This window comes from Amia ocellicauda, chromosome 1 (genome assembly GCF_036373705.1).
Source record: "Amia ocellicauda isolate fAmiCal2 chromosome 1, fAmiCal2.hap1, whole genome shotgun sequence".
In the NCBI taxonomy this organism is placed as follows: Eukaryota; Metazoa; Chordata; class Actinopteri; order Amiiformes; family Amiidae; genus Amia; species Amia ocellicauda.
In genome coordinates, this window is record NC_089850.1 from 14089992 (window position 1) to 14117120 (window position 27129).

The 27129-nt window shown below is 39.2% G+C and overlaps 1 protein-coding gene across 1 annotated transcript in view; it reads right to left on the bottom strand.

The window, feature by feature from the left end:
• rngtt (RNA guanylyltransferase and 5'-phosphatase) overlaps positions 1-27129 on the bottom strand; it is a 112518-nt gene that overhangs the window by 74926 nt on the left and 10463 nt on the right. Inside the window, exons 7-10 of the mRNA XM_066688615.1 lie at positions 25903-26012; positions 25059-25160; positions 7693-7828; positions 5449-5520 (exon numbers count right to left, since the gene is read on the bottom strand). Coding sequence (XP_066544712.1) covers positions 5449-5520; positions 7693-7828; positions 25059-25160; positions 25903-26012 — 420 coding nt within the window. The remainder of the gene's footprint in view (positions 1-5448; positions 5521-7692; positions 7829-25058; positions 25161-25902; positions 26013-27129) is intronic.

A 27129-nucleotide genomic window follows, 5' to 3' on the forward strand; every position in this document is an offset into this window, starting at 1 on the left:
ATCCATTCTCTGGGAAAAAAATTGAATAAAAAAAGGACTTGATTTGGGGTCACTGGTGAATAACAGCTAGGGAAGCCATGCAATAAGACAGGAAGGATCTCCCATGGTCTATACTTTCTATTAGAGCCACAGCACGTCCTGAATAATGTGTTTTTTAATTTGTTTGATTAAGAAAAAGTGTCAAAGAGGTGACGCTTTATCCCTGCAGAAATGAAAAAAAAAATATATATAGGCTATACGTTTCATTAAACTCAGAATAGAGGCTAATATGTGCACAACCCCGTCACACTGCTTTGAAAATTAAACAGCTGAGGGATTGTGCGATTTGTACATTCTTATTTATTGTTGGTATTCGTTGGTGCAAGTTCATTCGTGTACTGAAATTTGCATGGCAAGAAAGTTACTTTGTCTTTCATTGATGAATTCTGCTGCAGACGACTACAAATTGCTGGTTATCCCCAGGCAACCTATAAAATCGTCATATAATTACTGCAAATTAAAGATTGTTTTTCTTTTTTGTAGATTAAAATTATATATAAATGTATATTCCCCCAGTTTGTCTTCCTCAGTCTCTTCTCCTTTATGAGCTGCTAGGTAAAAACTCTCATTCATCTTCTGGCAAACTCGCCTACACCTTCAGTGGTGGGAAATAATATACATCTCTATATTTTTGACAGCAAAGAAATGCAAGTAGATTCTCACCCATCCTTTTCCAGATTGGGACAGGGCCATTGAATCGCTCATGAATGCGATTAGAACAGCTTTGGTCCTCACATTATATGAAAGAATACCATTATACCATTATATATATATATGTTGCTTCTAATGGAAAGTCTAATGCCTCCAACTTGTAAATGGACAATTGTATTGACATTTTTGATGTTGTAAAGTAAAAATAAAATCCTATTGATCATCTAATTTCATCATCTCCCCCACCAGAGCGATATTACAGCTATAATAAAACACAGACCGTTGGGGGCTGGCAGACAGACAGACAGACAAAGAGGGAAAGACAGACCGACAGTGACAGAGTGAGACAGACAGACAGAGTGAGGGAGAAAGACTCACTACATGACTAGAGCTACTCCAACTTCATTACTTTTTCTGTAATGTGAATATGGGAGAATTCTGTATAAGCTGCAAAAGGCATTTTAAAAGGTTTCTGATCTCTGAGTACTCTGTCAGAGTACTGACATTTCTAAAAGCAGTCACTTCTGAGGAACCAACTAACAGAAATAAATGGAGAATTAGCCTACAAGACCCGGAGTTTATCTTTACTGAGCATCAATAACAATTTAAAGGAATTGCGATCTGGTAGTCAACACCATAAAAACAATAGTCAACATGCAAAGAAGCAGGAGAAATGCCCGTGAGCAGAGAAACATCAAGAGGCGACAGAGGGGCTGTGGACAGAAGGCAAATGTGACGGGAAAGCGTGAGGGACACATTAGAACATACACAAACACAGTATACATAATCAACCAATTAACACATTTTCTCCCATGTCAATACAAGTTTCTCCTTTACTGTAGGGTGCTAAGAAGTTGGATTACATAACCCAACAGAACCGCACATAAAAGCTTTTTCTCTCCTTATTTATAAAGCACTGAAATAAACAGAGAACAAGGACTCACAACAGGAGACATTTAAATCAATAATTAAATACTTCTAGACTGAATGAATAGCTAATTCAACAAATAAGAGCCACTAACAAAAGATAAAGAGAACAATGACTAAAGCAAGCAACAAAAAAAAATCTTAAGCCACACTTCTCTAAGACATACACTTGGTTCATTGTATTCCAGCAACACTGCATTCATTTCTGCAGAAGGTCATTGATTTTTCCCTCTCCCTATGAATGGTTATCACCTAAACAGCCTCTCAAATCTCCAGCCCTGTGTTTCAGCCACCTTAGTGTGCTGGGTCTTCTTTCACAGCACAGAAAGGAGAGGGCCACGATTAAAATAAAAATGGTTAAAAAAAATCTATCAAAGCACTAGCAATGTCATATGGTTTGGCAAATATGTTGGAGCATTTTCAATTTTTTTCCATAGACACTTAGAGGCCCATTTGTACTCTGGGATGTTATAATGGCAATGTGAAAAATCCATGTAAACTCTTTACCGATGGTTTAAAGCTAACCCTCTATATGCTGTGTCAATTTCTGAACAGCCACCTTAAGCTTCACACCAAGGGAGGTTTTATTGAACAGTTACTCTTCTGCCTTCCCTGATTGATAGCTGCAAGCCAAAAAACCTAATGGCACCGATCTAAAATGATTGAATTTTTCATTTTTAATCAGGCAGAGGGTGGATGTCTGTTCCAAAGCTTTCATCATATTGATTATGCCATAAACAAATATTAAGCTGCTGCTTGTCACCAGCAAGACACAGAAAATAAATAAATAAATGAATAGATGAAGACTAACAGAGCCTGTCAAAAAAAGTGAATAAACTTTGATAGATACAACAGGCTTGCAAATATGTTTTTCTCCCAGCATATGACATGGATACAGCTGAAAGATACAGAAGAACACTGCCATTACTGATCTCTTGGAATACATTTTCTACAAACCTCAGTGCTTTGTGTGTGTAGCTATGAAATTAATGTGTATGAGAGAGAGAGAGATCATAGATAAGAGAATACCAACTGGAGCACACTGTGAGGTGTTCGTGATGCAAAGATGGAATAATTCAGAATAAGGCAGAACACAAAGTATATATTAGGTGGTCCAAATAAATTGGATATCTCCAGATTGCCCACTTAGATCTTGTACCACTTCCTGCCAATTCGTGCTTTGCCAAGATATGCAATTAAAAATCTCCTTGGCAGTGATGCTCTGTATCAGTGGCCCTTACAGTAGCAAGAGATTCATCTTACTCAATACATGAGAGCAGAAAAACTGAATAGGCCAGGGTATCAATCAATGCGTGCCACAGTGGGCATCCAGGAAACACAACACTGGTGAAGAGAGATTTGTAAAGGGATGAAAGAGGAGACATCTTGGATGGCAAGGCCTGCCACCTGTACTGAAAATTGCAGGCTGTAGTGTACGAACACTGAGAAGACAATCTTTTGTGCTATGCCTTGCAGTGTTAGTTTTAATGAAGGAAACTAAAACACTAAGGCATGTTTTGCTTCTTTGTTTTAATACAAAGCATGGAGTTGTACTTAATGTGTACGTATACATGAGATGGTGTTACTCAGATAATGGATGCATATCGGCACCCTTACTTCCCCGGCACACACCACAAATTGATGGATTTTTACATCTCTGCTGTGGCTTGGAATTATATAAGGTTAACAACAGCCTTCAGTTGCACTCTAATAGAGAAATAGTTTGCATGCACAGCCATTTATAATGATGGGTGCCATACATATTAGAAGATTAGTATCACCATTAGCTTTTACAGCGCATTTTGCTCAGTCATAATCATGAAAGCCTTCCGGCTCCAATTTCACTGTGTGTCTAAAGAATGAATCAAATTAGAGCAAATGCCAAATGACAGTGTATAGTGCAGACTTGGGTTGATGATCATGGCTTACAGGTTTATCGCCATGCTGGTTTTTGAAGTTGTGAAGCCCGGGAGCTGTGCCAAGCAGAGCCTGCTCAGCTACATCAATTGCTTTCTCGTGTGTTACTGACAAGGCACTATGGCAACCAGACGCATTTTCATAATTCCCTGTCAAGTCGTCAGATGCTGAAATTGAATCTCTGGACTCGACACAGCTTCTTCTGTCTTTGAGGCATCACAATGTTTCCTCAACTCAGCCCACCATGTTAATTGCAGAACACCTTTTCCTTTGGTGGATTAAGGACGCCCTTCCCCAGTGTAAACCGAAAACAGGGGGTTCATCGTCGTCTTCGGGGAGATGAGTGTGAAGTAGGGAGGTGGCAGAGGGTCAGAAGCTGTTCTTCACTGACAGGACCACTGTTTGAACCCATCCCTCTTTGTTGAACAGCTCAGCCCCTTGCTCAGACCCATCCCTCTTTCAGTGGGTTTTGGCAGGCCAACGCTGTCCATCTTTCCTCAACTGAATACCTTCAGCCTCTCGAGTCAAGAAATTCCTTGGTTGAGTTGCTTAATTGATTAGTAACTTCCATGTGTTCCCAGCATATAGAAATTGGTGATTTAAGGTGACCTACAAGATTAAGAGTATTGGGGCTCTCCAGGACCAGGGTTGGAGACCACTGGTCCAGAGGTAACACTGTCACCTACTGGTCTACTATGACTACTTCCTGCAGTGACCTGATTGTCCATAGATGCCTTGCATCCATGTACTGACTAGGGCTCAATCAGCATTACAGATCTAACAGGCTTTAAAGCGGTATAACTGGTGGCTATATTATAAAAAAATAAAAAAATAATAAATAAGTCAAACCCTTATATTTTCATTTTAATTTTGCCCTTTTCAATATGCTAAAACACATCAATCCTTTGAAAGATAATTCTACATATTGTACCAACGAAAGGGTATTTTCGTGACTAATTTCTTGTCTTCCCATTATCTGTTAGAAATACCTCAACTGAAGTGAGTTGCAAGTACATTATTTTAACATTCACAGCCCAGGGGCAATTAAAACAAATAATGTAAATAAGTCATGCACAAAATAAAACACAATAAACACAAAAAAAGTGTTTAACAAACTGAAGGACTTACTGTGGTTATATAGGAAAAGAAAAGATTCAGAACTTTCTTAGTTTGTGAAAACATTTCAGAAGAAAAAAAACAGACTAACTTTATTAAGGTAAAGGAGAAGGTATTAGATCTAAATTATCTGCAAGGTTACAGCACCTAAAGGAATTGTAATGGTTAGTCAATAAGGACAAGAAACAAAAGGACTTGGACACACACTAAAGGCATGCATCAGGTAGGACATTTTTATCTGAACTATCACAGTAGCAGAATTGAGTTTTGTTAATCAGACACAAAAGCTCCATGGCTCGTGGGGGGGTAATGGTTTTCCAGTTACGTTTAACAGTATAGTCACTGTTCATGGATACATACTGCCTCTCAGCGGAACACCTCTTCAAAGTCGAATGCTCTATAATGCTAAACCAAATTAGATATTTTTTACCTTTATTAATCACCAATATTAGCATGGTGTCACGTCTCAACGTCTTCTGGCCCTTGTTTTTTTGCCATTTTATCACTACAACATGTCATTTTTTTGATGGTTAATTGCGGTTAGATTTTGGGGTTTGTTTTTTGGTGTAAGGAAAGTCAATGATGTATTCTGAGCATATCACTCAAACACAGTTCTTCACTTTATTGGTTCCCAAAACCCATAGAAATGCCAGAAATGTGCCTAGAGAGAAGCATCATGGAGGACCACAGGAGTATGCTTAAATTACCAATGTAGCTCAGCCCCTGAAAGAAATTTCACAACAATAAGGCCGAAGTATAAAGATAAGCTATGACCGAGGGAAAGGTTGAGGTACTCACATTAAATTTCACGATGTCGTAGATCAGGTACCGAGGAACAGGCTGTCCGTTGACCTTGTCAATGATCATCTCCTAGGAAACGGGAAAGAAAACGGGAAGAGGAACAGGATGAAAGCGGCCTACCACACTGCGACATTGCCAACAATTCTCAAAGTCACATTCACCTCTCTTGCAAGAAGGCCTACAGCCTGTCAACAGTAAGTATGCAGAACATGTTATACAGAAAATGGAACTAAAATAGCTTTCATTTATAATTCACGTCCAAAGGAGAAAAAAAAAAAAAAATCAGGTACTGCTGAACCGTGTTCTGCAGAAAAGGCCACATCTCAGACGTCCTTGCTTTTCTATACTCTATTCTTTGGCCATCCAATCAGAAGGGAAAATAGCAATACAAGAACAAAAATACTGAAATGTTGCTGAAACATTTATGAACATAAACATCTTGCGCTTGCTGCTGAAAGTGAAAACACTGCTCCGGGCTACGGCTCGCGCATTTTATTCTGCGTTAAACACTGCTGCCGTGTAAAATACTGACTGATAGACACTGTTATAGTGCTGCCTTTTTAAACAAGTAAGAAAGTTTAGGGTTGCTCTTCTACACACTCAATTGGGGATGGATTTGTGTGGGCCTATCCTGAAACTTTTGTGTTGTCTAGGGTTTGGGTTCAAGCTTTCGTTTAGGCCTAAACTGTGGTAGTTAACCTTCTGTTGCAATACAATTGTGTATTTAATCACAACTTTCCCTTCAACACTGCAACGCCATATCACAGCTAGGTTATCATTTTTGATTGATGTAATACAGTAATATTTCCTGCTGCCTCCTACCAACGTCCCACTGGCCAAACACGTCACTTATGGACAACAATTGGTTCACCATCATTGCTGACAGTCAACATGATGCACCAAGTAATGAGTAATGGTCTGTGGAGGAGTTGTTATCAAGGGCTCTTCTCATTTATTTATCCATTTTCCCCCAGAAAGCAAAAGCACAAGCACTCTATGTTGGAACTTTCTCCCCAATATGAATCAGTCGTTAATCAGTGTTCCTGGTTCATGCACTCTTCACCGCAGAACAAGCACTTTACTCTTGTGCTCCCACTCTTCTTCCGAGGGCAGGTTTAATGCTGCAGTTACAGTAATGTGGCTGTGTTTTGTGGCAGAAGAAGAAATACACTTAAGAGAAAACCACATTGTCCAGCACTGGACAGAAAGACATGCAGAAGCATGTTTTGGAAGGAAGGACTTACAGGTTACACAAGCATTACAAAAGTACAGTAATGCATACAGTCATGTAAGTACATCTTGGCTATTGAACTAAACCCTTTTCAGTGTTTATTTTTCAATAAATCACACCCTAAATACGGTGCAAAAAATAATTAAAATCCATGCAATAGATTTTTAAAAATAGAGGATGTTCTGAACACCACTGACTGAAAGCCTGCCAGCATCCCCCGTTTTCATGATCCATTTAGAAAAACAAAAACAGCTTCTCCGGGGAGATGATTGTATGTACCTGCAGAAGTGTGATCCGTGGCTTTGGTTTAAGATGCATTAGCAACCTCGGCAGACTAATTAAGCAGCATGTCGACATAAGGTACATGGTGTTGATGGCAACCTCTTAAAGAGATCATAGATTCCAGTGGAAAATTAAGTACAGAAAGTATCATAGCACTTAACATGCTTGCTTAAGCTTGCTGTTCTAAATCCGTAATCCCCCCACCCCACACACACATAAGCTGCTTTTATATAGGAAGATAATTCAAATTTTCCAACTATTTAAAGCAGAAATTCATCTCCGTCACCTTATGTTTCCAAGACGCTCATAGCACCGTGCAGATATAAAACAGTACCAAGACACGGCAAGGGTTAATTTCCCCCTTCGCTTAGTGAGAACTGTCATGTTGGATTTTGGAGCTCAACCTTTAAATCTTAAGAATTGTAAAGTGTGGTGAACTGGTCTAGTTTAGTTAGTAGACTATACAAAGAGGAGACAGAGAAGTGCAACTTTCCGGTGGTAGCACATTACCCTTTCCCTGAAACATTTCTCTCTCTCTCTCTTACTACACACTATGGAGTCACTGCAAAGGCAAATCCCTGCAAAGGCAAGTAGACAGCAGCTGAAGATGACCTTTCAAGCTTGAAATATTTTGATTTCATGAGCATTAATAGTTGAGCGTAAGCATTAATATATTTATGGAAAATTGCTCAGTACACCTTTAAGTCTACCACAAGAAATACACTTACCCCATCTAGCAGTGTGTTGGAGAGATGGGCACGCAGATCCTTACGAAAGGGAAATTCCAAATTGGCTATGTGAAATATTGAGTTGTCTCTGTCAATCATATACACCTCATTTTTCCCATCAATCAGCATCATATACCTAAAAACAAAGAAAAAACAGAGGCTCAACATTGTACATCCCCCCAGCAATTAGAAAGCATTTTAAATGTACTTTTTTGCATTTTAAATGTATGTAGAAATCTATATAGTTGAATTAAATGCCTGAAAGTGCCATTTTGAAGCATGCCAAGCTATTTCTGATTAGTGCATCTGTATTGCTAATCCTGTCCTGTTGCAGTACAAATTCCTTGTTCGTTTGCATAGACGAGATAAGAGCAGGATGGGGAAAAGTGAACGATGCTTTTCTTTCCTTCATGAATGGTATATGAAAGTTCAGATTTGCATGCACAACATTTTTTTAATCCATGGCAAAAAATTTACTTAAATTAGTGCAGACAAAACTAAATGTAGCAAAGTTACATAAACTTGGCACAGTTGTACTGCTTTGCAACCCAAGTTTGTTCTCTTGCAAATCAAGAGAAGAATTAGCTTTTTCCTACATTCATGCCTCTTCTACCATAAGAAGATGTGAGAATGTTTTCTTCTTGTTTGTTTATGCATTTGTGCACTTTTATATGAAGACTATAAACAACTGTAAACACTGAATAGCTACATTTCGATTTGTTTTTGTCTAAGGGATACAAGTCATTGCCAAACAGTTATACTGTATCAAACTAAAATAAGAAGGCTGCTCAACATGACCAGAAGGGGGGTATTAAAAACACAAAATATAGGCCTAAATCATGCATTAAAAAACAATCCACAGCCTTCAGTGACACAGTACAATATGGTCAGGATGTGAAAGGTCAAGATATAACACGAAAAAGATCAGAATGTCCTCAGGGCATCTTATGTACAGCAGTGGGGCCTGGGTTCTTCAGACAAGCCTGGCATTGTGCACTTTAAGAGAGGAATTCATTGCAGAATTTAAAGCTGTGTTTTGTCAAGCCTGTGTGAGGGCACTACTGAAGTTACAACACGTGCCCACAACAAAACGTACCCCTTGTGTTAAATGCTAGGTTGATTAACAGAGAAGAAAGTTTAAATAACACACTCAACTGAGTGATATGAAGGAGAAGGTGGCAATAAATACCTGTATCGATAAACTATTTCATATAGGGGATACATTTACAGACAAAATATATTCTCATTTTAGCCTTACAAGGTATCTGTAGTGTCAGTGGACAGCTTTCCAATGATCTCAGACATTGGAGCAGCTAAACAGTTGTCAATTTCAAATGAGCAGGAGTATTTCATGAGTAAATAGTGTTCACACAGTGTTCAATAAATGTTCCTACTCTCATTTGGATGATTTTCAGGCATTATTAATGAACTTAATAAGTTGTACTAAACTGAAGAGAGCATGTAAGGGGACAAAACCACTTGCAAATCAGCAGTTCTAAACCAATCATAAATAGAACATTCAGATAAATATTTCATGCCAAATTCTAATTTTTATTCAACCCCCCCTGCCCCCCGAAGGATATTTCAAAGTTAGAAAGAAATCTCAGGCAAGTGAATAATCAAGCCTGTACAAGGAGGGATTAATAAGCCAATCTGTTCCTCTTTGATTAGCTTATCAAATGATATTTAAATTATTAAGCAGCAATATCATACTACTGGAGGGGGTTCTCAGGACTAAGATAGATCACTCACCTGCCTTTGTAGAAAAAAAAAAAGCTTCTTCTGATTGAATAACATTTAAATGTGACACATTCTGTGCAAAAGCTGGAAGACCCCATAGTGGAATAAGAGCGCTTCTGTGCTGTGCTTTAAATCAGAAGCATGCTTGGTTTAAAGGATCAACAGCCCCTTGAAAGGCATTAGCCAGTCCATCCAAAACATGCGCATGGCTGAATGGGTAAAAGAGCTGGAGAATGGCAGCTTCCAGGACTGCAGCTGATAACTGTGGAGAAGTCAGCCTGGGAGCTCTTCACACAGGCCAAGCTGAACAAACACACAGACACAAGTGATGTCTGGAGGAAGCAAGCCCCCCCACACAAAGAAAAACAAAGTCTGTCCACATTTGATTTAAATGACAATACACTTTGGGTATGAAAGCTTAGCCCGCAATATCAGACTAACTGAAGCTGCCATCTATTTGCTGGAGATTAGAGAGACAGCCCTGACAATCACAACAAGCCAAGCAGAGAAATAATGATCTCCTGGCACCCTGTGCTACAGAGCCACCAATTAGCATGCCTCCCCTCTAATTGGCCCAATCAGAAGGCCTTGTCTGGGGGGAAAGCCTGGTGCAGGTCAGGCACTTCATCAACACAGTGGTAGCGGACGTGATGCGCTGTGGGTAAATTTGAGAAGGGTTTAACGGCAAGATTTCAGCACAGAAAACTGATCCCCCCATTACCCAGGGCTAAAAGGAGGAGATCTAATTGGAGTCTGCTCTTCCACAGACCATATGCAATGTGTAATTACATCTCCAATGGAAGCAATGTTTGGCTCGTTCAGATTAAGGCCATTGACAGATTTAAAACCTTGATGTTTTAATGACTAGCTCTACTGCTCTTACTGCATGTGGGGGGGCAAAGAAAAAAGGTTAATTATTTTAATCAGCACATCACAAACAGGCACGCTAATTAAACTCATTAGCCCGATTTACCAAATTAGGAAAATCACAAAAGACTGCCATGTATCCCTAATTGCAGCACATCTCTTAGAAATGAAACATGAAGAGCAGTACAGAATTCCAATGCACAGATTAACCCTGTACATGCAGGTAGGAGGATTTGCAATTATTTTGTGATCAGTTATAATAAGGATGTTTCTGTCTGTCTGAAAATCTGTCATTAAAGTTAATATGCAGGTATTTTATATACAGATGTGTGGTTTAAAGACCGAAAAAGCATATAACATAAAATCACCTTTCACTGAACTTTATTTACATATTAGAGAAATGACGAGGGCACAGTACAGAGTTCCTCCCACAGTAAATAGCCTGCAGACCTGATACTGTGGTAAACGTGTCTCTCTTACGCATTGTGATCCATACTGTTTAACTGCTTATAAGGTGCAATGCTTAACCTTTCTGCCTTACCCATGGTGCCTCAGTACAGATTCTGTCAGGTCACGTTTAGTGCTTATGATAAATTAAATGGGAACCAGAGGAAGGGAGAACGGATTTACACTAGTGCTCTGACAAAACAGGGTTGTTGAACAGCTTCTACTCCGTGAATCTGAATGCAAAATCAAAAGCTTCCTCCCCTTCCTTGACCCTCTGAGAGAGTCTAACGAAAAGATGTATTTAATAAACCTACAGGACTTAGGTATAACAACCAATGATGAAACTACTTCAGCTACACTACAGTGCACTTCAACTAGTTTAATATTTAGCCCTTACAGTCCTTCACATTGAATGAGGACTTTTTAAAGTGAGCCTGAAATATCATCAAATCATGTCAATGAACGATCCGGAGAAAAATGGTTTGTAGGTCTACAACTTCTTTCAAGCAGCCAGGCGATCCCTGCACAAAAACTAAAAAAGAAATGAAACAAAATGCCACTTTGATTAAAAGTACAGCTTTCGTGATGAAACGCATCTCGACTCTAAGCTGTACTGGGCTGCAAATCAATGCGTCTGCAGTAGCAGCTGACAAGCCGTATTACTTTAGCTCCCCATAGTGTGTGTGTGGATTTACCCTGCATATTTGGCTTTATTATTTTCCCCTCTTGTTAGGGATCAACTCTCTCCTGGAGGGTTCCCACACACCTGCTACCCTGTCGATGCTTTAAAAGAAAGAAAGTGACAGCTTTAGCCTGAAGACTTCTGCAATTCAATATCAAACACACAAAGTGGGAATACGACGGTAATACAAATGCGCACAAACCAGAAATTCAACGTTAGCATGTTGTTATCTCAATTCTATACATTTTCTATTTACAATTTGTATTTTTAAAGCATTTCTCTCATCTGATTGTTTGTCTAACCTGAGGACTGCAATCCCTATGGTCAATTAGAAGAATAATGTATTTTGGCAAAGAAAGAAAAATAAATAAGAAAAAAAATTAAAGTAAAGTGGAAACTATAAACTGAGTATTATAAAAATAATATATTTTTTAAATGAAAATTATTACTATTTTTTTTTTTTAAATAAGAGGAACGTATTAGTTTGAAATTATACAAGAGCAGAAAGCCACTTGTAAGAATACAGTAATTGCTTCAATAGCTCCCTGCTCACTTCCCATAAAAATGATCGATACACCGGCTGCGAATATGACCCTGGTACCTCTGTTCCATTTTCAAGCGATCAGACCCAGTAATTGTATACCGGAATAATAATCACCAAAGAAAGGCATGCAGTTTAGAATAACCTGAAAAATTACACCCACTTTGTGTAGGGTGGGTTGTGTACTGACGTTACATATGAAATCTTGACACTTTACACTAGCACTAGCAAGTACCTAGCAATTGTCAACATGATTATTACGACTACATTACATCTGCAAAAGTAAAGAAAATAAAGAGAAGAGACAATACATTTTATTCTTTATTGTTGTTTGCTATTTGCACAATACTGTATTAGATGTATTTGAAAAGTGTTAAATGAAGCAGAAAGACATGAATGGACAGTCTTGGATTAATAATCGATCTATCTATTAAGAAAAAAGTGGAAAGTCTGTCCATAAAGAAATGTTCACAATGGGAAACGCTAGTCTGTCTTTCAGGACCATTTGTAACAAAACAAGTTTATTTTATGTTAAACCAGAATTTGTCTGAAAGGGCATTTATCACTCTTTGCAGCATTTGTATTTCGAGGGGAAAACCCTTCTCTTCTCAATCTGTATGGCATCACACAGGACATATATTCCAGCTCAGATATATGCATACAGAGCAGATTTGACAGACAGCTTCGAAGTGGCTGTGCAGTCAAAGTCTAAATTTAACCTGATTTAGGCTGTCAATATAAATTGATCCAAAGTAAAGTCTAGTCATTACCCCATCATCTAAGGCAATTGTGAAACTTTTCTTCAACAAAAGACTGCAAACTGTGGGCAACGAAAACAAACTTGAAAAGAGAGAGACCTTTATAAAAGGATTTTTAGAAGAAATCCAACAAATACAGATGGAAAAGAAAGTGGGAAAGAAAGCTTTAGAGGGGTTCAATGCACAATTAAAATAATCAGGAGCCCAATTTAACGCTACTTTAAAAATACATTAATGGTGTTCCACTCCCCAGAACATTTGATAAAATGCTGACTGCTTGTCATATGGAGGTATGGACACACAACCATAGAAATTTAAAGCTGGCTAGTTTAGTTGAAGTTAAACATCAGTCAATTATAGACTATAGAACAAAACACGCTGGGGCGAAACGTCTTCTTAGTGACAAGAGCCGAGAGCAATGAAAAACCCATTAAGGGTAAGAGTAAGCATCATTAAAACTAAAGAAAACATAGCTATTTAATTATCTACAGATATTATGCTTAGTATAAAATCAACTACTTACGTAACACTAAACAAAATAATTCTGTAAATAAATTCTTCACTTGTTGGCCCACGTTTGAGGCTATAGCAACATTCCACTGGTTGTCTTGCCCTTGTAATCACTTTGCCCCTAGCCACTTTGTGCATTGTTTAAAGTGTATTATAGCCAGCATGGCTGATTTTAGCCATTACATCAAACCAGTACCTTTTCTGTGCCTGTACTGACTGTGACTGTACACTGTGTGTTGGTACAACCTCCCTTACAAAAGCTTCAAATTGTAAAATGCATACAAAAATGTAATAAAAACATTGCATTGTGACTTAGTCAAATGTTAATCAAAGACTAGGAGCTTGACAAAAAACAATTAGCAAATCTGCAAGCAGTTGTTCTCCTCCAGAAGTTTGCTTTTACACCAAACGTACAGTTTGAAATTAAAGTCAAACCATTGTTTTCTTTTTCTTTTGATGGTCCGCAAATGACCTCGATGCAAGCTGTGCGCAATTTAATGGTTCCCTTTTCTGATGTCTCAAAAGGCTTGTTATCCTTCACACAACGGTGTATGGGATTGTAAATTATAGCTCCCAGGCCTTTATTCCCACCTCAGGCTACATGCTATTTGCATATGTGTTGCAATTAAAGTAGTCTGGCTTCAAATTCATTGCTGTAATTGAGTGAAAGAGAATACAAAAGTGGGATGGAGTAAAAAGACATTGTATGTTGTCAGTCCTGTGAGCGATTATTTTTGTTTAGAGAAACGGAAGTACATTCATGTAGATTACAGATGTTTACAATAAATGTAATTCAGGGAAAACCAAATGTTTTAAGCATACAAACCTAAAGTGCATTGAATGCCTTAGTAATTACCCAGCAAGTAAGAATTAATTTGTAGCTGGAAGTACTCACACAAGATAATTTGAAACAATGTTTTTTGACACTTTAATTTAATACATATTCTTAATTGAACTTTAATTCTTTATCAATTGTATATTTTCAAAAATATGATTGACTGAAAACCTTTTTACTCATCTAGATAATGTGAGACGCATAAAAACAGACACAATGTAATGTATATATAGTGAATAGTTAATTTAAAAGAAAAAGTCATGTTAAAATGACACAATGGACTAATTGTGGTCATATCCATGGATATTCCTGGCCTGGAAAGAGTTCAAAGATGAACAAGGAGAATAGTTCATGGGCAGACGGGACTTGAGGAGATGGTATTTGAATATTGAGAAATGTCAAATTTGCTGCTGAAGTCAGCCCAAAGGACTACTACAATCTCAACAAGGAAACAAGAACCATAGGTCACAAGTATAAATCCCAAGCTGGAGCATTTCAGACTGAAAATATGAGGTGCAGAAAATCTCGATCCGACTCCCCGGCCACAGAGATGCACTGGACTTCTGAAGTGTACGAGATCCTTCAATGTATTTCCCATGAGCAATCCAATGAGTCGGACTACTCAAACTGTTCTGACGGGTTCGATGTTCTTGCATTCGAAACCCACCCACTAGCTCACACCAAGATGCTTTTAGTGGCAAGACTTGTTTTACCATGAAAAAACAGATAATGTTTTGAGTCTCTTCATTAGAATACAAGATACATCTGAACTTTTATCCATCACATCGATTTTAACGGACAATTATCAATTCCATTTTCCGGATAATTTTCCACGAACCCAAAGCAAACGCACATCTCTGTCATATTAAAATATCCCTGTGTGACTACATGTAAAAGTCCCGTAATTACACTGATAGGTATGACTGCAGAAATGTCATCTTTGCAGAGCATTGCTGATGTAGTTTAAGGAAGTATGAGTGACAAGTACCATGCTGCCCCTGGAACTTGAGATGAAAATTAGATTTTTTTTCACTTTTCACCGTCAAAGACATGCAATTAAAACAAATACATGCATGCAAACACTTACACGGTCACAAAAAATCAATAGAGCGGAAGAACAATACAATTACATACACTTTCTGTACAGTTTTCTCTAGGCTAAGCATTCAACTCTGAAAAGATATCATTGATTAAGTATAGTTTAACAAACATTATGTAGTCAAGCAAATTAAGCATCAAATAATATTGTTCCGTAAGAAAGATGTAAAAACCTCCTCGAGAACAAAACAAAACACGAACAATAGTCCTTTCAGTACAAGGAAGTACTTTGTTCTGCTTCTTCATTACGTAAGATAGTAAATCACTCAACAGAATAGCTCTTCATACTTCCGTGTGAGTCAAGACATTAAGGCAGAAACCTTGTGTTCAATAACATGACATTAAAATTACATGTGCAATGTATAGATGACGAAGAATAAATGATCATAAAAGCAGTTATCAAAATCTATCCGCAAATGGAACCAACTCAATAATAGGAAGTGTAAATGGAGATGTAATATCAAATCCCCAACACATATGTTACATGCAAAGATATGATCTAAATCAGGGACTGCTTAACCATCTGGTTTGTTGAGAACCAATTTAGCACAACTGACTTAAGATGCAGATTAAAAAGTACTCATGAACTGTGGGCATGAGATAAGGGTTTTCTTAGAGAACCCAGAAATGCAATCGATACGAATCTACTATCAGTTCTTCCAGGGTTAACTGGCTATAGTGAGTGAAAAGCCGTCAGTCCGGTCTCCAACTGCTCCTTGGGGTCTTCAGACAAAGCTTGACAGGAGCCCAACACCATTAAAGATGAAGGACAAAACCGCATTTTCTACATGATCTTTCCATCCATCACAGAGCATCTTGTACAGGGGGCTGTCTTAACAAGGTACACTGTGATTCTGAAGTGCCACCGACTGTCTTGCTTCATCTCAGGGAATTAAATAATACTTTCATTACTCAGTTGGTATAAAGTTTCCATTCGTACCTGGGTGGATAAAGGGATAATAATAAAGCGATACAAATTAAACTAAGGAAGAGAAATTCAATATCAAATACTGTGGGTGAGCATCCCTGGCTGATTCAGAGTTCCAATAGAAAAGCCGTGAGAGCCATTAATCTACCTGACCTTTAGATCTGTATTAATGTGGTGAATGATACAATTAATAGCCTGTATTCCACTAACAATAAAAGTGCTTCAAGGAGCTGCTAACAAAAAAAGCTGCTAAAATACATTTCAACAGCCAGAATCTTGATGGGAAAGTCGATGGACGTCACATTTATTTGCGTTGGATGCATTTTTAGTACTTTTCTTGCTGTATCTTGTAATTAATTTTCTATTCATCAGGATAGACCAGTGTTATTAGATTCAAAAGCTTAAATAAGTTAAATGTCATGTTGTAAATGCAGGACTTTAATTCTCTGAAGGACACGTGTAATGTCAAGTTGCTTTACACACAAAGAATGCATCAGAATACCACACTGACAGTCACTGGACAACATTAGAGTCAAAAGCCAGAAGAGAGCTCAATCAATTCTACTATTTTGCAGAAAGAACGCCTGTAGCATAACTTCCAGGGCAAAGTATTTTTGAAATATGCCAAAAAGAAAACCATAAAACTTACAATTATTACTCTTATTATTCAACCCTATCATCCCTCCTTGGGCTATCTTGGATCTCTTCTTCAGCATTTATCTTTGCAATTAATCTGACTCCTCGTCTAATCCAAGGGCAAACATGAAACTGAGCTCCTACTTTAGTGTGCTTTGCTAATCGTTTGGCAGAGAATCAACCCCCCAGACTATCATTAAAGCAGACACACCAGCGACGAGCGTAGTGCTGAGCAACTGCTCGGCCGCTCCGGCAACGTCTATCAAAGCCGTCCAAGCTGGTTAGGGCTGGATGTGACTTCCAGTAAAACTCATTTAAAGGGAGGGATTTTCCGGCCGTGGTCTTCCCTCCAGCGCGCCCATCAAGCTTGTTACCTGCAGCAGCCCGAGGACCCGTCTCAGAGGCACAGAGCTCTGTTAAACAGACTCTGAGCTCTGCAAAAGTGGATGTTGCTCTTCTTGACCTCCACATTACATCCGAGATCTCTGTTAATTCCAGCTCCTAAGCCTGTGCCAGGATGAGGACTGAACCCCCTCCCCTGCCTTCCCACCACCACCAAATCAAAACTTGCGTTGAGTTCCAGTCCTGCACGTAGATGGGAAAAGCAAAAAGAGTAAAGATCTGAAGGAACTCTTGAAATGAATATATTCGACCTCCACAGTAAATGGATGTGGATGGGAACCACCCAAACCCCAGCACTCGTCTGTAATGAAGTAGATCAGAGCAGTGCTACAATCGATAAAGGCAATTTTATTTTCCTTTCTCGCTCCCCCCTAGCTTTTACGTTTCCTTGCCAGCTAATGCTTTGTTTCATGTGGTTCTGGCGTAGAACAGGGATGGCTGAATAAAGTATAGATTTCACCAAGCTCCCTATACATCTATGGGCCTACATACCTAGTTATTTTGGATATTTCATTCATTTAATTAAAATGCTTTCTTTACTTCCATTCATATTTTATTAATTTTGAAATGCTGATATTTACCATTTTGTATGAGATATAACAGGGTAACTTTCCATTAGGTGTTTTTAAATTTTTTTTTAAATGTAGTCCTTGAAGCTTAATTACTCACCTCTGGTGTCATATCCCTTCAACCCCTATTAAATATGGACAGTGTGATGCAGATAAAAAGCAGACCTATAATTACAATAGCTTATCAGGGCATGAAACCTGAAAATGCTGCATTACCAGCAAATTAACATCGCGTGTGCCTGGCTTTCCCTGCATCGCACAAAAACAGCATCTGCCTTTGCTCTTTATTTCTGACTTGCACAGAGATTAGAGGGGGTTTCTTGGTTTATTTGGAGATAATCGCTGTTCAGGACAATGGAAGGAGCCTAATAGATGCGTGCATTCGGTAGCCTCTTCAGGCTTATTACCCAGTGATTATTCAGCACCTGCTACTTAATCAAAACTTGGAAGCCGGCATGCAAGTCTCTCCCGTGCAGACGGCATTGTGCCTGCGCACAAACATCAGATTTCACATTGTCCCCCCAGACCCTCATGACAGATTAATTTGGAGAAGGGTACACACTATTCACGAAATTAATCTGGGTCGGTCCAACACCAATTCGACAGTGGTTTCCAAATTGTCCCCATCTTTGCAGAAACTACGACATACATAAGGTGTTTTGGCCAAGATTTAGGCATCACATAAATGGAGCAGAGTGTCACTGACATTTTTTTTAACTCACTGGAGCTACAGCAAAAGACTACTATTGTTCCGAGAGCCTACATGTACTAACTGCGCAAAGCAGACAGAGCAACGTCAAACACAAATCGAAGAGAAACAGCCTCCAGTTTGTCTGTTTGCAGGTACCATTTCAAACCTCACCAAAAGGCATGTGTAACCATGCGACAAAAACTAAATTACATCAATGTTAAATGAAAGGAGGGTAAATAACACAAGTTGCTGAGAAGTGCAAAAATATACCTTCAACCTTCAACCACAATGAGTCACAACGCTCCGGGAGAAAACAGAAATGTGTCAACCTTTGAGTACAGGTATTTCATCCACTGCAAAGACAACATCAAATCATAGACTATACTTATTAGAAGAACCCCACAAATCCCCAAAAGACCAAACATGAATCATACATATATTCTGCCAAGTATAGAAAATACATGCAATTAAACCATAATGATATCATTACAATAAACTTTCTATGAAATCGGCAATAAAAACCAAGCATTATTATACTGACACAATACATGATATTCACAGTGACTCATTACCATAGAGCATGGAATAAATCAGAAGGATTATTTCAGTGACAGCACAGTTTGTTCAAATCTTTTTAATTCCTCTCCAAGATGTCTTTCACTGGGAAGAATGAAGAAATACATAAGATCGTTTTTCCAGGGAGACAGCATTACACACACACACACACACACACACACACACACACACACACACTAATTAAGTAACAGTTACATTAATGAATAGAAATATGTTGAAATGCTGGTGAAATAAAGTTTGCCGTGGATTTAATCCCAATGGGTTCCTAAAACACTGCAACATAACCAAACTCCAATTCAAATGGGTTGCTCAATTTGCTCTGAATAGCATAGTGGATTCTCAGAAGAGCAGTAAATGGACATAAAGGTACAAGAAATACTTCAGACACATCTGCTATGGCAACATTTCTGCAAGACAGTCTAGCAGGATGCAACATAATGCTGAAGCTGTGTATTCCTCCTTTTCTAAGCTGATGGTACCACACCAGAGATAAAGGGCATTTTCTTCTTCACAGGGGGATAGTTCATGCTGTGTGAAAAATAAATGTATTAGAAATATTATTAATCTGGCACCCGCATAAGCACAACCTCCTGCAAGAAAAAAGCCTGAAGTGTCATATATTCATTCCCTCTTATGTCCATTATTTTTTAGGCCTTGATGTTTTGTATGTTTGTTTATTTATTTCTAGTCTCCCTGTCCTCTAAAATCAATCTAAAGAACTGTATGGGCAGACCTGTCCTTGCCTGTACATATCACTGTAGATCCTGGGAGTCTCAGATTGTGCAGTGCAGATGCTCCCTTATGTGAAAACAGGTGGGCTATCCTGTTTCCAAGCTCCTTAGATTAAAAAAATTATGCAAGTAAAACCAAAGCAGCCCGGTAGGATGATAAACATCTGAATGAATGAATTAACTAACTAACTAATAACAAGAAAAGGAAAATCTACACAAATATTTTCTGCTGCCAGAATTAGAAAGCCAACCATTTCACCAGAGCCGATTTCCCAGGGTGTGTGCTGCACTGTGAAGATACAGAACTGGCGTTCAAGTGAAATGAAAGGGGAATCAAAGGGTTATTTGCTCTTGGCTGATACCACTAAAAAACATGACAGAGAGAAGGGTCTTGTGTGCAAGTTTTGAGCATCTTTGAAGCCGCACTAGGCTCGGCTCAGCCATTCCCATGACGCCAAACACATTCGGCAATTTGCGATTCTGAAGCTGCCTTTACCGTAGGTGGCGGCTTCTGAGGGTCTGAGCAGAGGAAGCAATGTAGGTGGGTTTGAAAAAGACACCACCGCTATACACAACAGACGATGGGGACAGCAAATACAAGGTTTGAAGGCTGAGCATTTATGAACTATGTCATTGATTATACTGCCTGTGCCCTAAGGCATATCCCACAACCACTCAAAAGTTACTCTTTTTTTACTCCAGAGGCGGATGAATTGGGGCCGGACTACCAAACTGTAATACTGCAATCATAAAAAAAAATATCGTTCATCGACAGGCTTCTGGTCCTGATTGACAAAGCACGTGGGGGGCGAGTTCTGCATTGAATTTGAGTTGTGATTGGCTCTTCACTAGGTCCAAGCCTACAGGGGAAGGCTTTATGTTGAACACCGAGCTGTGATTGGCTCTTCCAAAGGGACTACCACACAGTCGTGATTTGTCGACTTCTGTACTTACTTTAAAGAACACAGCATACACATGCAAGCAAGACTACATGCCACCTCATACCAACCATGATAAAAGGCAACTAACTACTAACTAACTAGCAACTAACTATGTGCTTTGAACTACCTGGATAGCCACTTCACTATGACAAATATAAACAAATTATTTCAAAAGAGACTTATGTATAAATATAGCCTAATTTAAACATTCTCAGCTTTTAATAGAAACTGTGCCTCTCTCGTTTCATGTATTCCATATATGAATTGTGTCGTCGACAGCAACTTTTAAACAGAAATTAACTGCAGAAATGCTTTGTCACGTCTTCCAAGGCACAGACTTGTGCCTACATGGGGCACAGCCAGGACGATGCTGTGAGCAAACCATCACGAGGCACTACAGAGCAGGCAACCCTTGTCAAGAGATAATAGGCCGTGTTCTTTATTCATTGTGAGGTTTTTGCCCATTTACAAAACAACTGCCATTCACATCCTTGCATGAGGGGAGATTGCCATTTTAGACAAAGGAAAGGAGAGAGGGAAAGAAACACTCAGAACAGCAGCAGGGGGAGGGAACTGCCTGCTATTTCTCTTCAACTGTAATGGGTCCTCAAAATTACTCCCCGTGTGGCAAATGGTGCAAAACTCAGCCGCTTTGGCTCATCTAAATCATCTCCGCCGCCAGCATCCCAGGGGAGAGCAGCACCTCAATTACAGAATGCCCAATTAGCAGAGCGACTCACCCCAGCACTACCAATACCCGGTCACAACCCAGTGCAGTTGTGGACCTCCGGCAAGTTTGCAACACAACACGAATCCACATTGTCTGGCAAAGACTTTGCACCCAAATGGCAACCAATTCTGTGCTACCAGACATAATCCCCAGCCAAAGACACTCTTGTCCAGGCACTTCCACATCTTCAGAGCTAGGCATTGTATGGACTACAACCAGCCTTAATTTCATTAAAACATCTCCATTGATTGCTGAACAAATCCGTGCTCTCGGCTTCTCTGACTCAGGAAGCGAGTCAGATGTTCATAAAACATCGCTGGACTGCATTGCAAGAGTACAAGCTGGAGTGTGTTCCCAGCACTCGGCCATAATGAAACTCTGGGAGGATTGTAGCCTAGCAACACACAAGGACAAAGCCAGCAGGTAGATCACAGGGAACGCACTGCTGCAAGTCAGACTAATAAATACACGTGTAATTAACACTGTGGCATAGGCCGTGGCGGTCAATCCTTTTGTATTGATTGGTTACATTATATTTATACCTAAATGAAAAACACTAAAGAAACCTATTATCTGGTTTAAAAAAAAAACACCTACAGCACATTATACTGTACAACGCCAGAATACTAATTCCACACATAGTCATTGGGTTTGTGGTTTAAGAAAGTTAGAATCGTGATTCTGTCTTATTAAAAACATACTCCGAGTACATTAAGAGGTCAATATTAAAGTGTCAATCTCTCCACTAATTTGTTTAAGCTAAAAGCACATTATTATTTTAGAAAATTCTTTAGATTAGTTACTTGAACAGAAAATTGACAGCGATTCAAAGGCTTTAACCAAAGCTTTTCTTAGACGATGGTTTTGGAAGTTATGAGCAATGACCCCAAAAGCTTATTTTGAAGACACGGAGGAAAGTATAGAATATGACTCTTTGTTCTTTGAATCTCCTGGCAGGTCTTGCTGGAAGTAAGGCTCCCTGGGTTGCCGAGAAGAGTCTGGGACGCACCAGAACCTTAGCTGAGACGAGCGGGGGAGCGCTGAAGCTCAGATGCACAGGTCTCTGTGGTACTACCGAACTTCTCGCTCACACTCCCTACAGCCGGGCAGAGAGCCCCGTCACTGAGAATTGTGGCTGCACTACCTGCTTGGGTCTCCATTATTGTAACAGACTCCAGCGCTCAGTGCACACACATAGGTGGTCAATCATATGACCACACCACCTCCCTTCATATCATGTAACACACTTATAGCTTTCAGTTTCCAATAAAGAAAAGGCCAAAGAGCCATGAGGTAATTCCATGTCGCCCCCAATAAATAAGCTTATATTAGAATGAAATGTATGATTTATTGAATTCTACCAATATAAATCATGATTCAGTGAAAGTCCTTCATTTATTCATTATTGCTTTTCACATTAAAAAATATCCCTGGTGTCTTGGACCAACTGTCCTGCCTGAGAGCTAAACGAAGTGGGCCAGTGCTTTTCTTTACAAATATACCCATGGTATACAGTCCACTACTGCAGACAGTGAGCGCAACAATTTCTTCTGATGTTTTCTAAAGAAAATAAATAAATAAATGGAAAAGTGACAAAGCAAACCGTTTCCACAAACTTGATACTCTTTATTTCAGGTTTTCCTACTTTAAATGACTCAATCATACACACTGTTCCTTGTGAGAGCTGCTCTATTCTAGATCCTAATTATAATTATTAGTTAAGTGGAAGAAAAATGTTAACAAACACATTCTAAACTAAACCATTATTGTGCCATATTGTGTAAGTTTCGTCAGCATCCGAAAATGAAAGTTGCACATTCACAAACCAAAGAGGATGCAGTTTATTGGAAAACAAAGACATTCATCCTTTTGTGAAAAGTGAGCAAATGCATTTAGATTGAATACTATATTGAAAGGTGTACAAACCCTTTAAAAAGTTAAAAGGTAGTCTGTTAAAATGCAAGATGGGCAGGTTTTGAAGTGACTTGCTTGTACAGTGATGGAAGGGTTAAGATAATACAAACAACAACAAATATCCAGGTTTTGACAGTTTAAATAACAACAACAACAAAACCCTTGTTTTGGTTCAGGATAGGATGAGATTCTTCTACTTTGATCTGCACTGCAAGATCACAGGTGCTGCACATTACCCCAGATGCAACTGCAGAATTTGCTTTGAACCTGAAAGCATACACCTTTGCGGGAGACTTCATCCATTATCTCACAGGTTATATCGGGTCACTTTCAACCTGTCCCTTTGTGCGAGACAACAGGCAAAGCCACATTAAAACCTTCCAGACCATGTGCTGCATTTCATCAGGACAATAACACAAATTCTATTATTATGTCTGGGGATTGAAGTGAAACACAGAAACAGGGCAACTTTTCTATATTAGTTCCTGTGGCTTTCCTTGTATAAGCTGACAAAACAAATCTGCATGTAAAGTTTCAAATCTGCATGGCAAAATGAGCAAGCACCGACTTCTTCGTTTGAGCGTGGAGCATTTTATAAAGTATTTAAAGCTATGGAGCAGCAGAAAAGGAGTCTTTCACGTTCCAAAAAATAACAGTTAATCATTTTCCAGTGTTTATCGTAGTCATGTGTAAAAACTTTGTTCATTTGAGTGGTGTTCATCAGAAGTGCACGTATATATCCAGCAAAGATCTCTAAGGGTCCGTGGAGTTTACTGGTACAGCCAAGCACCTGACAGAAGCTGCAGTAAAAGATTGGCATCTCTTTTTGGCATGAAACATCTTCCCCAGTAAAGTGCAGATATTTTGCCCGATTTGGGTGGGATACCTGCCAAGTACGGGAAAAACACTATTCTATGCAGCTTCAATGCTTATCTGTTAAGAACTGCAAACTAAATTTATCCAAATACCCAAATGTGCTGCTTTTTGTATAAAATGTAACACAATCTATTACGACTAAGGCTATTAACACTTTGGTCATTCAGTCATACACACTGCTTACTGCAGAGTCTTGGCTCTGGATTCACACAAGCATCCAGAGTCCCAGGTCGCTTTTTGAGTGATAGCGGTTTCAAAAGGTTAAATGTCATCATTCTGCCATATTCACCTCTCGCTGCGATTAATGAAACTAGAGAGATTCTCATTTTTCATGCTTTTTCGCCCATTAAAGAACACTATGAGAAGGCTTCATTACTGAAATCAAGTCAACGGGGCCACATGAAGCGATTATTCTGATTACATTTTCCGTGGAGCAGGGAGAGTAACTCAGAGCTGGGTCGCAGCGCTACGTGGGAGGAAATGAAATAAAGCAATTTTGATTGCAAGGGAAGACAGTAATCCTTCATAGGCTCATGTTTTCAGGTTTGATCTGAAGGCCCTAATCAAACGTAAACTTGTTTTTAATGAATACAGTAATTTGCGCTTGACTGCATATTTGTAATAATCTCAAAACTAACACACAGGAATATCGATGCAGGAAATCATATACCTCTGAGTAAAGTCCAATCCAAGTAACTAGATTAATCGATTTGTACGGCTCTACAGGCCTCACCAGTGACTTCCTCTACAGCAAATGGCTGCTGGCACACGGGGGTACCTAGGAAAGATTGTCACATATCATTGCACCGCGCTACCTGTCCCCCTGCACACACATTTCAGATGATTCAGAGAGTGAGGCGGACATGCTGAGGTTTCCCAATGCATTAGACTCACCGAGTGCCGTCTGCTTTCCAGCTGACTTTGTAGGCGCTCTGCTCCAGGAATCGGAGGTTCTTTCTGTCCATGGACACCGGCTGGGCCCCTGGGAACCCTGATCTGCAAGAACACAGACCCCACTGCAGTCAGAACAGCACAAAACACTTTGTTCCTGTCCAAGGCCTGTGTCCTCAAGGATCTCGACACAGTCAGTGTTGAAATTTGTAATTGTCCATGTGGTACAATAAAATAAAAACTTTCTATTCCAGGCACAGCCACTGCAAAGTCCTGGGACAAGATGTATCAGCTAGACAGCAGCTACATCCACTTAAGGCTCTAGAACAGGAGCCGAATAAGATCAAAACCTACAGATGCAAGAGGCACCTTCACTGAAACAAAAGCAGCATTGTACTGAAATGCACAATGTAATAAAACTGAGCAAATTTAGAGCTTACGAAGCCACTGCAATGTGGGAATACAGCATGACTCCTGGTGGGAAGCAGAAAGCTGTATTTTAGATGCCTGACCACCAATCACCAAGTATGACTCTTCCTCTATAATAAAAACCCTTCGACTAGCCCACAAACTGTTCTATTTCACGTGGCTGCCAAGAAAAGGAAAAGGAAATATGGGCTTCTTCATTAGAAACTCAGCAGGACTTTTAATTCTATATTTTTTTAAAGAATATCAGATATATTGTGCCAAAACCAGAAGGCACTGTATTACATGTACAAGTCATACTGCTCTTAGCCTTGCTGGCACTGCCTTGAAGATGGCAACCAAAAACCCAGACATGCTATGAAACCCTTTTACAAGAAAATCCAATTCCCCAAAACATAAATAAAGAGAAATATTTGCTCACTTTTCCCATTCGCAGAACTGTTGACATTTCCTCTGAATTTCACCAAGCTTTGGCTGAGATGTAATTTGTGTGACGCCCTTCACTTGCACCCCTTCCAAGAACACAGCACCCTGAGAAACACAATGACATGTTTATTCAACTGCAATTATTGTGTCCATTGGGCAAACATCCTTTATTTATTTATTTTCTTTCTTTCTTCATTCTCTCTTAGGAAAGAGTGAGAGTTATGACAATGAAATGCCACATCTGTGATATGAAGCAATACTAATGCAACTGTCCAGCACTTAACTCTTGAGTATCATTTTAGATAATTATAGATAATTTAATTTGATTATTAGTATTATTAAATCAAAAAAAATAATAATAATAGGAGCAAGACTGAGGGAGATGTCACCAAATGAGCAGGAAATTTTATCACGGTTACCTAGACTTCACACGTCTGTAAATGGTACAAAGCAGACTCACACAACTCAAATGGTCATGTTCCATGAATTCTTATTGTGTCTTATATTTTATTCAGCTGGCTCTGCAGAAAAGACAGGCAGTGGTGCAGGTCGAAGCTGTTAAAGTCACACGAGGACACAAATTTGCCATTAGAACCAGACCAGCAAGGGAGCATAAAATGGGCTTAATGTACATCCCTAGCTGGTTTCTAGGGGAGCAACAAGTGCTCAAGACCCAGGGGGAGCCAGACCATACTGGCTTATATACAGAACAATGAAAAATGTTTCAGGTCATGACAATACTTCTGTAAGCTTTAACAGGTCAATGTGATAAGGTACAGTAGTAGAACTATTTGAGTAGTGATCTGAATCGCTTTGAGATATTCACAGAGCATGACCTTTTTCTTCCAGTGTCGAAGTCTTCATTTATTTGAAGTGACTATCTTTGAAATATAAAGAAGGGAACATTTCTAGGAGTCTGAGCTGATTTGTTTAGGTCATTTCAGTCACTGGGTGGGGAAAAACACAGAACACAGAACAAATCAAACATTCTACATTTGTAACAATGCTTTAGCCTTGCCTAGGGCTCCTACAAGTCTTCCTCCAACTGTGTGCTCATCTCATACCAGGAAAAGAAGCGGGGGGAACAAATATAGTTCAGAGCATTACCAAGCCCAGCACTGCCCCCTTCTGGTAATAAATGCTAAAATAGTGAAGATCAGAGGAGAAACTCTTGGGTTTTAAAGCTTTAATATAAAATGTCAATTCCTTTTCTAAACCAGCT